Raw genomic sequence first — 17,155 nt, 5'->3', positions numbered from 1 at the left:
CTTTATTTTCTGTTTTCTATTATCTATTGATTATGTTGAGGAGAGATAAGGACTATAAATGAGATCTTATTATGGCTGATTGATATGTCTGTAATATGATTGATATGTCTATAAGTCCATTTTAGTGCGTTGAACTGTGTAACGTGTTTGCTCGATAAAAATATTCGTTATTTTAATTGATAATATCAAAGTCAAGATGTTCGCGTGCATTGTTTGTATTACATTAAATTTTATATAAAATATTGTATATTTTTACAAATATCAATTAACGGCATTTGATTAAATTAATCTTTAACAATAATAATTTTTGAAAAATGTTTAAATTTTATGCAATCGTATAAATATTGTGAGTTATCGAAAGTAATATTCACGTAATGTAATAAGAATAATATTGCATAAATTAACAAATAATACTTATTGTAAAATCAGTAATAAATTCTATATTGAATTAAGCACATCAGTTTAGTTTAATTTAATGTAATCATGCAAGTTCAAATATTGATATGCATGAGAAACTTCTTGAAAAATAAAGTGAAAGTCGAGTTAAAGCGTTACACTTACAATTAGATATAATTATGAACTTTCAGCACTTTCGAATCTTCCCAAAGTTCATCTAGCACTTGCATAAGTCTCTGTCGCAACGTCTACCTTCCGTTTTCTAGCAAAAGACATATTATTTGAGTTCCCATTGAAACGAACGACCATGTCAGCGACAGTCCACTGCCGGTCTATTCGACACGCTATCTTGCCGTCACGATGACATCGCCAAATTGCCAAGCCTCAGTTATCATCTCCTCGCAGCCATTTTAAGATCAAATTACCCGCGCGACAACCTCTCCGTCCACCCGATAACGCGTCTATCATCGCGGTGTCGCGCGCGAATAATTTCGCGCGCTGCAATTTCGGAATTGTACAATTAACTGAAAGCGCTTTTTTTCTTTTTGATTACAGAATGCAGCCTCGACTAAGACGAAGGATCCTTCGTCATCTCCAACAACGACGAACAGCACGAATGGCGGGACTACTGGCGGTAACAACGTCGGCAATGGACACGCGCCTCTGAAACGCAGCTACACCTCCTTGATGACCACATTAATCGAACAACATCGAAAACTGGACCGTAGCGTGAGCGAACCGACATCGCGCTACAAGACAGAACTCTGCCGGCCATATGAGGAGAGTGGCTCATGTAAGTACGGCGATAAATGCCAGTTTGCGCATGGATATGGCGAGTTGCGCAACTTGGCACGTCATCCAAAGTACAAGACCGAGCTGTGCCGCACCTTCCACACGATTGGCTTTTGCCCATATGGACCGCGCTGTCACTTCATCCACAATTTCGAGGAAGCTCGTATCCACAATCAGAAGGTGAGCGCCCAGCTGGGCTCAACGCAGCCTAACATAGTGGGCTTAAATCCATTGATGAGTGCGGCTGCCGCTGCGGTAGCATCCGCGACTGGCAACGGTACCGCCGCGAACAACAATGCCACTGCCAATAACGTCAGCGTCAACGTCAGCTTATTCGAGCAACTTGCCGCGTCGTCGCACGTGGCTGCGGCCGCGGCGGCCGCTGCCACTACGTCGAACCTCATGCGAACGAATTCATTGAGTCTCGGTAGTACTGCTGCCACCAGCGCGAATAGCTTCAATCAGCCACCGTTGCTGCGAACATCGTCTCTGAGCTTGGCCACGAATCATCATCACGCGGTACTTCGTCCGGTGAACGCCGTGAATACGGTAATGACAAAACCGAAACCGCTCAATCTTAGCCCGACGTTCTCGCTCGGCAGCTCCGCTGATTCAGTCTCGCCGTCGTCTAGCCTCAGTCAGTCGCCAACGAACTCCATGGCGAGCTTCTTCAGTGATGATTGCAGCCAGCAGACGCTTTCATGCGGGAATATGCAGACGACACCGTTCAGTTATAGTCAAGACTTCAGTTTGCTCGCCTGTTCAAGACAAAGCCCGAGCCCGCGCAATAATGGTGTATGCAGTCCCCTCGCGTCCGATGAGGTAACACCCAGAACTCCCTCCCCGTTGTCACCTAACACGGAATCCAGGTTGCCGGTCTTTAATAGGATCAGCAGCACCCTGGGCGACTTCGATAATCTCAAGATCTAGAGCGGTCGCCGCGCGAACCGTAAAGAAGAGAGACGCGAATTCTCGACGAGTCTCGCGTTCGGAATAAAAAAGGAGAAGTTTTCACGTGAATTGACTCGAGATTTGGGCGATAGCTTCTCTACAATGAATTCTGTTCATGACGGAATTGACGTCTTTTTTCTTTTTTACGCAGATAGAAGTTTGCGTGATGCGATTTTCCCTTATCCGTCATCGGTCGTATTCCTGAGAAGCATTTTAGGCACACGTCAGGTTTCATTATCTTTTAACTAGCATCTTTTCCTCTTCTTTTTTATATATTATTATAACCATAATCTTCATATATATCATCGTACTATTGTAATATATTATTATATTACTACATATATTATATTATCATATTATTATTGATACATATTTATCATCTAATATTCTTTCTTTCTTTTCTTCTTTCTCATATTCTTAGATATTCTTTTCGACGCATATCGTTAGACGCGAGTGACTTTTTAGCAGAAAAGTGAGATCAGCCCGGATGTCTCAGTCTGCTCGTTTAAGCCCGAATATGAAAATGGTTGGAGGACGATATGAGAAAAAAGAGAGAGAGAGGGTTCTGTGGATAGATGCAGTGGGTGCCAGAGGACACCAAGCGTAAATTTATTCCGAAATGTGACTTTCCTCCGAGCAAGTTGTTTATTGATCTCACTTGGTAGATCCTCATTACGCCTTACGGTCCCCACGAACCCACTGTCTGCGTCCGTCATCTTCTTCCGTTGGATTTTCGAGTTACAAACAGCAACACGCTAAATCCGGGGCAGGTAAATGTTGCAATATCCAAATAACATATACGATTACGTTTTGTCGAGTTTCTTTTCCGAAGAAGGAAGGGTGGGGAAAGTTGTCTCGAGAGTGAAAGGAGAATAAGCACTCCAGCGAGCGAGCGAAAGAACGAAAGAGAGAAAGAGCGAGTGGAAGAGGAGTATATGACAAAGTGAATGAGTGAGCGAATGAGTGAATGAATGAGAGAGAGAGAAAGAGAGAGATGCGTGAAGTCAATTAACGCACTGCAAACGGCGTCGTTTGTTGCAAAAGCGGTCATCACAAAATTATATTTATTGAATACGTTTTATGATTGCCACTTTTATCGCAATCGGTTTCATTGATCCTGAGAAATGTATAGCATATCATCGAAAAATGAAACCAATTAATGGCATGAATTCATGACAATATGTTTCAATTCCGCTTGTTTTATGCTCGCATAACATGAACCGTGAACGCTTCAATATTACGATTGTTGTACGTGTATGCGATTCTGTTTTAAAACCAACATCCATGCTCTTGCTAGAACAAAAGGTTTTGTTCCTGATAATTTTCACAAATGGACTGTAAAGCTGAGACTGTAGAATAGTTTTAGGATTTTTATTTTTATTTTATTTTATTAAAATCGTATGAGAAGCGGGCAGATAATTAGACCTTTCTCTTTTGAAAATATTCGAAAAATTCACACTTCGACGTCGTTTCCAGTGATTCCGATCGTACAAGTGAGTGCCTTTTATAAACTTCGATTGTCTTCCATATCACAATGAATAGGCTATACGTATGAAAGATGGGAGAGAATGGCGATGATATTAAAAGAGAGCGTGTGTATGTATATATGTATGTGTGCGTGCGTGCGTGCGTGCGTGCGTGCGTGCGTGTGTGTGTGTGTGTGTGTGAGAGAGAGAGAGAGAAAGTTGAAAAAAATAAACTGGACAATAATGAGAAAGAAACAGTATGATTGATATGTGTTGCGTTTGGGCAAGTGTATGAAAAAATAATTATATTTTATATGTATATATTTTATAAAATATATACATAATACACGACACATACACACACATACATATCGAGAAAGAACATATATAGAATACTTTGTGTGATTGAATTATCCAAAACGCTCATGTCGATTTTCGACTGGCGTTTTCCTTTTTCTCGGATGAAAGAAAATACTTCTTTCTCGTCGCGAAGCTCGTTGACTTTTGCCTTTCATTTTTTTTATATATATATATACATGTATATGTTACATATTTAATGATATATGTTGCACCCATGATCGCGACGAGGAGAGAGAGAGAGACTCACTTCGGCGCGAACGACAGAGCTATGGTGATGCCGATTTACTTCGTATGTATTGCCCTTTCCCAACAAAAAAATGTGATAACTGTAATACTATATTAAAAAATGTGGTAATTATTGCATATAGAAATATTTACTATTATAAAAAAATATGCTATAATAATAAAAATGCAAAGAATAAAGATGCGTGAGAGAGAAGAATGAGCAAGATTGAATGAAGGATGAATGAATAAATGAGAGAAAGAGAAAGAAAATAGCGTGAGAGGCGGAAGTCGGAATGTTCGCGCGGGCCGCGTGATTTCTCGAAGAGACATTTTTCACATTTTGTGACATTTCGTTCGAGACACAAGTCTGAAAAAAAATTGTGTAAAAGTTCGTTGCTTGCAAATCTCGACGGGAAAACGCCGACCCCGCGTTGCTTCGACGTGAATTAATAATTATTACAAAAAAGAATACGAGCGCCTACAAACTGACGTGGTTTTCGAAAATCGATATCATTCTGTATATAAGCGCTGAACTCTTTCTTATGCTTATACGAGAAATGTTTTCGTTTAATTTATATTTGGATGCAACTTTGTTATTATAGATTTACTTTATTATTATATTATTAATATAATTATTTTTATTATTATTAATTATTAACTAATTATTATAATTATCGCTGTATCATTATATTATTATTATTCGCAAGTAATGTCACTTCATAATCAATGCTTCCAGCAACGAACGAAAAGTTCTGCCGGTTGCCTCTTTACTTCTCTTTCCTTTATTTCATACAAATAAACGCGAGTGCTTCCTATTCATAAAACCCACCCGATCGCAAGCGATATCGACGGTGTTCTAATATATTGCTACTACCGTGTCACATTACTATATATTATTATTATTATTATTATTATATATTATTATTATTATTATTATTATTTTCATCGGCATATCTATTCTATTTAGCAACAATCATTCCTTTTCAGTCACTTCCATATCTCTCATTACCGTCGTCGCTAAACCAAAAAAACCTGTGCTTTGTAATCAATTGTATATAGTTCGCGCTATATATAGAACTTCAAAATTATTAGCGATACGTTTTACGACGCAAATGATTCGTATTATTAACGCTTTAATTGACAGCAATGGAATTTAGTCGCGACTTCCGACTTGATCTTCGAACTGACATCCATTACCTCTCCTTGCCGCTCGTCTTTTGGTCAACCGTAATTAAGACATGCAGTTTCAGGAACTGAAACTTACATCGATGAATATGATGGTATTTATTCTTCTTTTGATTCTATTATATTGGAATCATACTTTTCTGATTTTTATTGTAATTTTCTTCCTTTTTAAACGCGATTTTATTCATAGAAAAATTAATTGCTAAAATCAATTTGCTAAAAAGATTAAAAAATTTCTTTAAATCTTAAAGCACGAATCTCTAAGATACGAACGGCAAAGGATAGTGCATGTCAATGCGAAAATCGGAAAAAAAACTAAATTCTATTATTGCTTACAGGAACGAAATATGAAGATTATCCCTTCCCTTAATTGAAGGCGTTATGAGTGACAGTTACATTTTATCTTGTTTAGAAATATTAAAATGTGAAAAATTAAGGTAATCATAGAATGTATTAAAAGTATTTTGCAGCGCGTACAAATATATTATTAAAAAATATTGTTTCGATATACCTCTAATAAACATTCATTTTTGGACACTGTATATTCTCAACATTTAGTAATAAATGATAACTTTTTAACGCTAAGATTATCAACTTTTAACTAAATTCAAATAAGACAACATAATGTACAAAATAAGACGATTTAAAATTCGAACTTGAAGAAATGTCCAATAAAATCGAAAAGAAATAGAAAAGCTAGACCAGAAAAGAAAAAAATTTAGTTTTTAAATAATAATTGTGAAATCATATTTAACACTAATTGCATGACGTACCTAATTGCGAAGTGTGCAAGTTTCTTTACTCGAGGGAAAATGCAATTGAAACGCTGCTAAAATAACGCCTTCAATCTTCACCGTTGTGCCAGTCGTGCAATTAGAAATCGGGGACGGAAACAGAGAGAGAAAAAGAGAGAGTGGGACGAGGACAGACTGAGACAGACGCGGAGAGTGAAAGTCTCTCCTTACGCAGAGACGAGTTGTAAGACGTCCAGGCCTCGTAAGAGGACCAGAGGGACCGGGAAAAAGTACGTACAAAAAGTAACTTCTTGTCAGTCTTTTATAGAAAAGAAAATTATAAATATTCGACGTTGTTCATCGCGAGGCCAAGCATATGTCCAAGAGACATACGTTTCGCGATCGACATCGTCGCCGAGAGCACATGGAAGCGACGACGGCGTCCTGATCGAAGCACAGCGGCTGGACGATTGGAGTCCCGAAAATGCGTTCCGAGACGCCGCATTCGATTCTAATTATCGAACGAATCGGAAATCGCCGATCTCTCGAGTCTTTTCACTTATCTTTGATTTTAGCTGGATCTGCTAAAATTCTTTTTTTTTTTATAGAATTGAATGCATGCAAATATTTTGTTTCCTTTTTTTCATTTTTCGCGGAACCGCAAAAAGTGGAAACATTTTTGTTTTCGTCACTGAGATCGGCATTACCGAACTTAAAAAACTACTTTTTTTTAAACAAATTTTATTTTTAATATTTTCTTTTATTTAAATTATTGCAAGTTAAGTATATCATTATTTTCGAACAAAAATTATTTTCTGAGTTCGATATCTCTTATTCTCGTATGTTACTTACTTGTAGAATAAGATTCGTTACATCACTTAACACGGAAGATAAAGCCAAATATTTAGCTTATTTTCATTTAAAAAAATACCTTATAAATTTCATAAATTTTGATTTACCCTAAGATTTACCCAAAATATTTTGATGTTAGTGTATCGATATATAATTTTTTCTTTGAAATTAATTGAATAATTATTAATATATACTCTTCCGTGAACTTTTGTTAAGTGAATCAATTTATTAACCCCTTGGTTGCCAAATATACATACATAACGTTCAGAACGTTAACTAGGAAGCTTGATAATAAAAGCGAATATATAATTTTAGGAATAAATAATTAACTAAAGTTCTTATTTGTTATTAATTTGTGAAATAATTATTTTAATTTAGCTAGGGAAATAGTAAATTTGAGCAATATATAATTATGTCGTACCGGTGCATTTCTATTTCGTTTATTGCAAACTTGGAAAATATTATTTCATGTATCGCAACTAAAGGGTTAATTGTACTCGAGCTCGGACACATTGATGGATTCCACAATACATGTATCCAGCCAGCCTCGCGTTTATATCCTCCTATAGACTTGACCTGCATATCAAATATCTAATTTTTCTGCGTCTAAATATCTAAGAATAAAATAATTAAAAGTAACAAATAATCTACCTTACGTGTATGTCTCTTTTTTAATTTAATATATTTATTTTTTCAATCAAGTATTTATATATTTATATAATATTTTATACTGCGATCTTCACAGATTAGATACACGCTATATATAAAATGCGCGTTACGATGTAATGTGAAACAGGTCGATCTCTTGGCTCTCAGAGGAAACCGATATATCCCGCCTGTGCACACAAATACACACATACGTACACGTAGAGTGTGTATGTGTGTGTGTGTGTATATTGTAAATATATGTACACATACACACATGCATATGTACAACATACATATATGCGCGACAGACATCCCGCGTACGTTTTCGCGGCCCGTTTCTTCCTTTGTAACGCTTCCGAGTCTCTTTTCCGATTTCCTTTCGTCGGCTAGCGCAATTCATTTTTTTCCTGGCCAGAAATGTCTGCCAGGAGGCATGGCGAAAGCGAAAAACAGAGAGGAAAGCGAAAGCTTTTCGCGTATACTTAACGCCTCAAATGTGATACACGGCCAATTATCCTCGCGCGCGGGAAAAAGATATTCTCTCGCGCGCAAGATATTCAGCTGTGAAAAGAAAAGTGTCTTCGGTGATACATACTAAATATATATTATAGATTTGTGCGACAATCGAAATGAAACAATGGGAGCCAATTGATAGGCTGGCGGAAGTCGTTCGAGTCTCACTCGTGCAGAGAGTTCTGGTCTACTTCCTTTTTTTTTTTACTCTGAATTTATACATATTGCGATCGCCATTTCTTTCTTTCCTTTTTTAAACTTCATTTGATTTGTTTGAGTCGTGAATTCGTTTGACTTTATATATTCTTCCGTGACAGGAAATTGATTTTAAATAGACAAACGAAATTTTTGACTAGAGTCAAGGACGATTGGCGATCGTTGAAAATTCTACGAAAGTAGGATAGATTTGTCTCTAAACGGGTATTCTCAAACGGCTTCGGTCTAATCCACAATGGGACCATATAACCAATGATAACCGTGAAATGCGTTTAGATTTTCGTTGTCAGAGGACTCGCGGGCTTATAAAAAGAATTGTAACGGGAAAAGGAATCGGAGTGCCGTTTGTCTCGAAGAGAGATCTCGAAAGAGAGGATAACGTGTGTCGATTATTTGATTTGTATTTTTTATTTTGTACTTTTTCGGATTTTCCACTTCGAGACTTTCAGCCGATCGTTTCCTCTCCCCGATGATCTTTCTTTCTTTTGTTTTGTTATGAAAAAATAACACGCTCGGTATACACGGAGTATACGGAGTTGAAGTCTCATGTAACACACGGAAACGTAAAATGTAGTTTGATAAGTATTGCCAACTATCTATTTAATACATTTTATTATTACAAAATAATGAGATCGACGTTGTTATTTTGACTTTCCCATTCCACGAAGATAATAGATACATTTAAAATTATATGTACATTTTTCATACTTTATCAAGACAAAGAAATTATATTTCATATATCCTTGTTTTCAATTTAATTTGAAATATTAATGCTTTAAATTAGATTTTATATTTTTTATTTTATATATATTATTTCTAAATTCGTTTTATACGATATTTATGATACATATGTGAAAATTTTTATTATTGATTATAAGAATTACAAAATGATTTTTAATTAAATGATTTTTGATTACAAACATAATATATTCTTTAGTTTTTCTCTAAACTATTTATAATATTCATATATTTATATTATAGTACATCATAATCAGCTCGTCATTAAATAGTTCGTAACAACTTGTAATGAAACTTTTATTTGATAAATGATTATTGATAAATGATCTATGGAAATACCGAATAATAATACTCATTTTAGTACACAAGAAGGGCAAAGAGCCAGTAATGTATAAAAGAACTTTAATTTAAATTAGCATTAAAAATAAAACAATATAAACACACACATTATGTTATTAATTGTAATTGTTTATATGAATTTTTAATGCTAATTTAAATTAAAGTTCTTTTATATATTACTGGCTATTTACCCTTTTTGTGTATTACATTGTTTTATATGTATAGAGTCTTATTATTATTTATTAATTACTCATTTTATTGTCGCATTGGATAGATTTACAATAATAAAGTCGGAACATGAGGTAAGTAAAATGATAATATTTTTATATTTAAACGATAAGTTTTGTAAGCAGCATATTTTCTATCTTTTTATAATTTTCCTTTTTCTTTGAGAGAGAGTTTGAGTGTCTTATCACAATTCCTTAACAATTAATTTTTAATTAAATCCGCTTTCCAATCAATGATAAGATTTTGCACTTTTTAATCTTAACTCAGTGAAAATAAAGTATACAACTTCAAATTTTAATATTTATCTTAGTATTTGTTATTTATTTATCTATGTATAAAAAAATATGCCAGATAATAATTATTTTAGATTAACTTTTAAGATCAGAAATATCTTCAGCCAATATATAGTTGCGCAAAAAGTAATGATGGTTGTCTGTAGTATATAATTCCTGTGACAGACATTAGTAATAGGAGTCAACAACGGAATATTGATCCGATTATTAACTATATCGAAGAATGAACGATTCGTTATTTTAATATCCCATGGTGTGCTGATCGCTTTGGCATTGATTGGCTTCCGATTGATTTATCTATTATCCTGTATTAACCTCGACGTCATTGACGAATTGCAGGCTACGTCAGCTCATTTTCTCATTCTCGAACAGAACGACGTCACAAGGTCAATCAGCGTAGCTTCCTAGTTTGCGATTAGTTAAACAGTTGCCTGACGTAAGTTCGCCGACTGTGGAATGTCTATAGCAATATTTTACATGCCAACAATATGCGCATCCAAATGATTCGATCAAGCACAATGATACGCAAATTATCGTTAAAATTGGCTGACAAATCGTTGACGGGTTCGCTTTTATTCGTACCGTCTCGTTGCTCCTTCATTAGCGTTTTTATTGCTACACACTCCTCATTTGAACAATGATGTCTGAATTAATGAGATTATTGAACCTCGTTAAGAATAAGCTAATTGCGAATTGTACAAACGAAAATCGTCTGTTTTATATATATATATATATATTTGTGTCTCTTTGTATTGTTTTTTCTGAAAATATTATGTGCATATCTTTTTTTAAAAGAGATACCATATGTATATTCCTTTTACATTTCTATTCAAGTTTTAATATAAAATGAAAAATAATATTGTGATAATTCGGATCTCTTTTAATTCAATTAAAATAATTTATGCGGACCTCATGATAAGATTGCAAGTGAAATGAAAGTCGGAGAAAAGCGACGCGACTGGTCCACCGTCATGCACAGGCTTTGTAATGGACAGCATTCCGCAAGTATGCGTTTTTACATTGACGACGCGAATGCGGTTGTAAAGTCGAGAAACGTCACGTTTTACGTCAAAACATTTTTACGAATCTTTATGTATAACGTAATAATATTTAACTGAATTCGTTCAGTGGCGAGTAGATACAAGGCTACACTCGCAGTCAACATTTAATCGCATTCCATCTCTTACCCCTTTTCCGCCTCTTGCACACACCTTTCTCTCTTCGAAATGCGAGCAACGTAAATTTATTATAATTATAACTTCACGTGTAAATACATTGCGTGATGCATTACTTCTACATTGCGCAATATATTTATTTATTTATAAATAATATATATGACTTGAAAGAAAAATGCGTTTTAATTCATCCTAAGATGCAGAATGACACATTTTAATGCAAAATTTAAAATTTGACTCTTCTAGTAAAATTTACAGCATTACATGACATTAATGATGTTCCGAATTATACGTATATCATACTGATGTTTTATTGATATCATAATTAGACGAATAGTAGCGGAACGCTTATATATGTGTGATATATTTGTTTTGCATTATTTTGTATTATATTATATAAAATTATATTTCTATAATTACGTATTATGCTTAAAAAATTTCTATAATTACGTATTGTGCTTAAAAAATTTCTATAATTATGTATTATGCTCTTGATTTTATTTTCTTCCTTTTTATCTTTAACAGTAATCGTATACTGATTAACAGAATTAATTACTACTAACAATATTTGCGTGTTTATAAATTCAGTTTTACTTACAAGGTGTAATACCACGCGATGCGTCATTCATCGGTGAATTAAACATCATTATTATACATAATTGAACTAAACATAAAGCACGCCGCGAATTATCACGTCAGTGATTATAAGCAACGACGCGTTATCCTCGATCATATCAGGTCCTTGCTCGCCGTCCCTGACCGTTCCGGTCTCGTTGCTCCTGCCACCAACGATTATGCAGAAAAAGACCTAATTTGCGAGTTTATCACCCGGTGGTACTTAACTAATTTAAGACTGTCTTAATCAATGCTGTGCGTATACTTGTTTCGTACGTAATTATAATGAAACGCAGCCAACGCGAAAACTAGATGAAATCTATACATAGAACTCTGTATAAAAGATTCTTGATAGAGTACATACTATTCAGCTTTATAATTTTTCATTTAATTTTAATTTAAATATCAGCGCCAATTTATGCTTTTGTCATTAAAAACAGAGATTTTTCTCAATTTTCTCTTATTATAAAAATAGTAAAAATTAAATATCGTTTTAGTTTAGAAACAAAAGATTGAATGGGTAATGCGATCACGGATGTTATATTTCGAGTGCAAATTATACGTTTAGTTATTATACATATTTAGGCGCCAATGCTAGCTGAAAGGATCTTTCAAAACGGTATTCGAGAAGTTTCTGACATGTCGCGCGCGAGAGTCACGTTCCAAGGCTTGCTGGTACGGTTTGCACATCCGGTTACACTTAACGTGGGCGCAGTGCTCGGCCACGCCATGCAGTGCATTAACGTATAACGAATCTGAATGTATTAGGTTGATTTCTATTAGCAGATCCGTCTCTAAACGGCATCTAATTAGCGACGGTTACGACGTTAGACTGCTTCGAAATTGATTTGCCGAAATGGATTTAACGATCTAGAAATCAACAGTTTCTCGAGAACGTTTAATTAAACACCGTACTTCTGAACCAAAAAAAAATGAAAGATAGAAACTGAAGCAAATTGGATTAAGTATGGTACAAAATGTACAGTTAATTTTATGATTTAGTAATTATTATAAAACAGAGAAGTATATTTAATATATAATAGGTGGTGTCCTTAATTACGTTAGGCATTTTTCTTGGATAATGTGTTACACACGCTTATATTTTTCTGCTACTTTTAATGTTAAATATCATTAAATTAAAATTTCTTTAAAATTAGTTAATTAAAGATCAAACTTAAATATTATTCTTCACAATTATATAGAATTTAATTGTCCAAAAATCCCTTTACTCTCATCCCTTTCGTAGCAGCATCTCCTGCGCAGGTTGTCGACCTTTCCGGTGTCCGATTGTCGACATTCAAGAAGTGGACAGAGAGCAAGATTGGTGAGGACGAGCGGGCAACCGAAAACAAAAAGATAGCTCATCTCACCTTCCTCCGCTTCTCATCTCGAATAGGTGCCTTCGAAGTTCATGCAAATAAAACAGGATATTAACAGGATATTGCATGCCATATAATAAAATATGATATCTTTCACAATCTCGAGAATTTTTACCCGATTATAGATTCAATTCGGTTCGATCTTTTTCTCTTCAATTTGTAGTTTGAAATACTAATTTTTTGAACATCTTAAACTTTTTTTCAACATTTCAATGTCTTTTGTACTTCGTTATTATATGCAGTGATTTGTTCTGCTACGAAAGAGTACAACACCTCGGTCACTGTAAACATTATGTTGGTTCAAATTCCCTGTGGTTTCCGTTACTGCGTTACTCCCGGCTCTTTATCACAGCTGTGTTCCAGAGGCCATTAACCTCCTCCATCGCTCTTTTTCCTCGTGCTCCTCTTCTCGGGCTTCTGCCACGGCCGTTCGCCGTCGGTGTTTCTTCTTCTTCTTCTTCTTCTGCCTGCGTCTCTTCTTACTCTTCGTAGCCCTTAGTCTAAGGCCATCTCTGTATTCTTACATGTTTCTCTCTATGCTCAACCGTCTCTTCTCTTATCTCGTTCTCCCCCTCATCCATCCCGCGAGTCCGTGGTGCGTGGCCACTTGGTCGCTTGGTTACTTGGTTACTCGGTTACAGACCGAGAAAAAAGAATAGAAAGAATCTCAGACCGCACAGGTATATTCGCAGGTATATGAGATATTAGGATATTTTGGTTCTCTATCAAGGTAGTGTTAAAAATTGAAGAAGAAAAATTAGACGGTAATTTATTATATAATTTAATATATAATAATTTTATAATTTAATTAGCCAGTAATATGGCTTTCTCATTAATACCATCGAATATTAATTATTAATTCTTATTCGAATTTAATATTTATTCTTATATATACTTTCTCTCGTCGCGTAAAACGTAGATAATCTCATAATCTGTTGCAAAATCTATTATATTTATAATATAAATCTATTATATTATAATCTATTATATTTATAAACCTGTGCCTCGTGGAGTATAAACGGCGATATGTATTAATGTTTGAAGTGAGATGCCAATAACTTACGAGACCATCTTCATTTTTACACTTACGCGAATGGTGTTTTTCTTATAAATGATCTCGTTAAAGGATCTCCCGGTTTCTTCGGTTCTTTTTACCTTCCTCACATTTCTGATTGCTCAAAGTTAATGAAAGACGCACACGTACGCGCGTTTTTACGACATAAAGTTAATAAGAATTTATAATTACGCCGCCAGAGCTGGCAAAGTCGCCGTAAGAAACCGATTGCCGTCACTGTAGGAATTGCCCGCGGAGTAATAGTATACCTTGTTTTTACTGTCCGTAAAAAGTCGGGAACAGGTAATAAATTTACTCCCGTTTTCGAAATACGTCCGGTTTCCGAAATGGCCCGGCCCACTACGGACGGCTTTTAATCGATATTGCAAATTTTTGCAGACGCGTAATTCTTAAACTCGCGCCAAAAGGATTGCGAGCATCTTTTGCTTTAAAGGGTATAATCAGAAAGACAGCTATATTACTGCAGAAGCTTTAATTCGGGAGTCTGAAATTAACATTTCGTTATTAAAAACCGTTTCTCATTTTATATATGTGCCGTAATTTTTTCACTTCCTGGCGTTGGAGCGAGTTTCTGAGCTTATAAAGTGCGAATCTTGCGAATTCTGCTAGGAACGTTAAATTAGGATTACCGTATACGGTGTACAATTGCACTCTCGAGAATTGCACGCTGTATTACTCGGAGCGGTGCACGCAGTGTGCGAGTGACGGTTACGTGTCGTAAACTACCGTTAATTTAAAAGGACTGGTGAGTTCGAATTCGAGTAATTTCCACGAAAGGCTAATTTCATACGGCGAACGAAACGCGTAACAACACGACGCGAAGCGAATTTTGCGGCGCCGTCTATGCGCCTTTAACGTCCGGGTGTATACGCGCACCTCGTCTTAATGGCAGAATTACATAAACCACGTATCTTGATTGTCTAAACATGGTTCAAATTACTCGAGATAACGGCCGTATTGATATCAGAAATTGCAGCGTTTCTGGTGATAACGGCCGTATCGATATCAGAAAGTGCAGCTTTTTTTTTCAAGCGCGTCGATATTTTTTTTTATAGTCTCATCCTTATAGAAATTTAATATTAATATTGGCCAATTAATCCCTTATTTTCATTGTACTGTTAACAATATATTATATTTTGATATTTAAAATACGTGATTACTTGGTCGCTATTAAATTTCTATAAGAATACGCGTCAGTTTAATTACCGCTTGAGCAAGTTTTTCTTCTACATAGAGTTTTCTTTTATTGCGTTATGTATTGTAAAATTCTCAAGCTTGTTCATGAAGAACTACAAATTCAGTGACTGCGGTAGATAAAAGAGAATTCGGCATTTAGGTTAATTAACGAATGCAAGGAAATCAAAGAGGTTGCAAAACCTCGTTGTAATTACATGTAATTTGTAACGTTCAAGATAACTAACTCAACATCGACATTTGAACAATGACTAGTAGTTTCGAATGCACGTTTACGAATGGGTGGAATTATTAGTATTATTAGTATTATTTCACGCTTCAATGAATTAGAGCATTGGCCGCAAACCTTTCATATTGTTTTTAATACTTTTTAAAATCTCATGTTTATGTCATTTCAGCTGTATTTTTATGAGATGAAGATTAATAATCATATCATAAGTACTTGTTAGTGTCATTCGTACTTGACAGTATTTATAGAGAGTCGCAAAATGTTTGTCCTTACTCACATGATAAATATATAATTACGATCTCTGTCATTTCAAAATTATCTATTTATATTTTTCAGTACATGTGTAGAAAATTACTAATGCTAACGTATAATTAAGGCAACTGTACAAGGAAAAAAAAAACAGATGTTCGAAATCACAACTGTATTTAAATCATTTTGTATATTAGGGATATTTAATTGAACACACGATTGTTTAAATTCCGAAAAAAGATATATCTGCACAGAGAAAATGTTAAAAATTATTTTTTTACGTAACAGATTAATTTTCTTTTATTATCTCCTTTTCTCTGTCTATCTGAAATGACATAAACATGAGATGTATCTTAAATTAAACAAGTAGACTTTGTGCAAAAATACAACATGATACTCTAAGTGTAAAATATATGATATTATAGAATATAATAAGAGGTCTTTTTTTAATAGGTAACTTTACGTAATGAAGAGAATTCTTTGAAAACAAATTCTCTTCTCTCACTCGATATGTTTGTAGCAGAAGGCTATCGGAAAGAAATCAATAAAATTACTCAAACAGAGACATCGATAAACGGATCGCGTTTCCACGTAGAAAACGAAGGAAAATCGAATGAGCAAGTCGATGACGGTGACCGCGAATCGAAATATCGATTCATGTACATCGAACGTATACATTCTTTTCTCAGGTTGACATGACGGACACAAACGAAGATGCGCGCGAGCGTCGTCACATGAGGGTAAACAGACAGAACAAACTATTGGACGTGTGTGCTCATTGGATGATGATGTGAGAGCGGGCAGTCGGTTATTTCAATATTACGTTACGGGATGAACGAGTGATTTGTATTTGTACGAAAATTACAATGGGACACTCAATACTTCCAGATGCACATGCAAATGAGAATAGACATCTGTGATGGGCAAACAGTATAGTGCTTGTTGTCATTCGCTGGCGGAGGCGAGGTTGAACGTTATCGAGACATTTCATGCTAACGTTAATGTTAACTTTGTGACTCTATAACGTAATAGATGGAAAAGAACAATGCCTTAATTATTCATGTTTCAACAAAATTACGTTCCAATGTATTAAGACCAAGATATAAATTTGAAAATTTTCATTGCTATCCGGGTAGTTAAAAATGAAGTAAAAAATCAGGTGGCTACTGCGAAGTCAATTGGTTTTTTCTTTTTAGCTGAGCTTCTTGCACCATTCTCTACGTTGCAGGAAAAAAAGAGAAGAAAAGATGAATGTGGTGCAAAAAGTTCAGCTGAGAAGAACAGACTTAATATGTCTGAATTT

At 35.0% G+C, this 17,155-nt stretch overlaps 2 protein-coding genes across 3 annotated transcripts in view; one reads left to right on the top strand and one right to left on the bottom strand.

Moving 5' to 3' along the window:
• Window positions 1–8,965, top strand: part of Tis11 (Tis11 zinc finger protein) — a 36,309-nt gene extending 27,344 nt beyond the window's left edge. Inside the window, exons 2-3 of one of the 2 annotated variants that reach the window (XR_015547628.1) lie at window positions 952–5,470; window positions 5,714–8,965. Coding sequence is in view for 1 of the 2 variants with exons in the window: in XM_011060984.2 (XP_011059286.2) it covers window positions 952–2,118 (1,167 nt within the window). In the remaining variant the exon portion in view is untranslated. Of the gene's footprint in view, window positions 1–951 lie in introns of both variants that reach the window. The other variant, XM_011060984.2, reaches the window with a different exon arrangement.
• Window positions 1–17,155, bottom strand: part of LOC105148923 (uncharacterized) — a 256,440-nt gene that overhangs the window by 139,981 nt on the left and 99,304 nt on the right. The window lies entirely within an intron of this gene.

The sequence above is a fragment of the Acromyrmex echinatior genome, chromosome 15 (assembly GCF_024713525.1).
Source record: "Acromyrmex echinatior isolate Ae372 chromosome 15, ASM2471352v2, whole genome shotgun sequence".
Classification (NCBI taxonomy): domain Eukaryota; kingdom Metazoa; phylum Arthropoda; class Insecta; order Hymenoptera; family Formicidae; genus Acromyrmex; species Acromyrmex echinatior.
The sequence above is the reverse complement of the archived record's forward strand: the minus strand, read 5'-3'. Positions and strand labels throughout refer to the sequence as shown.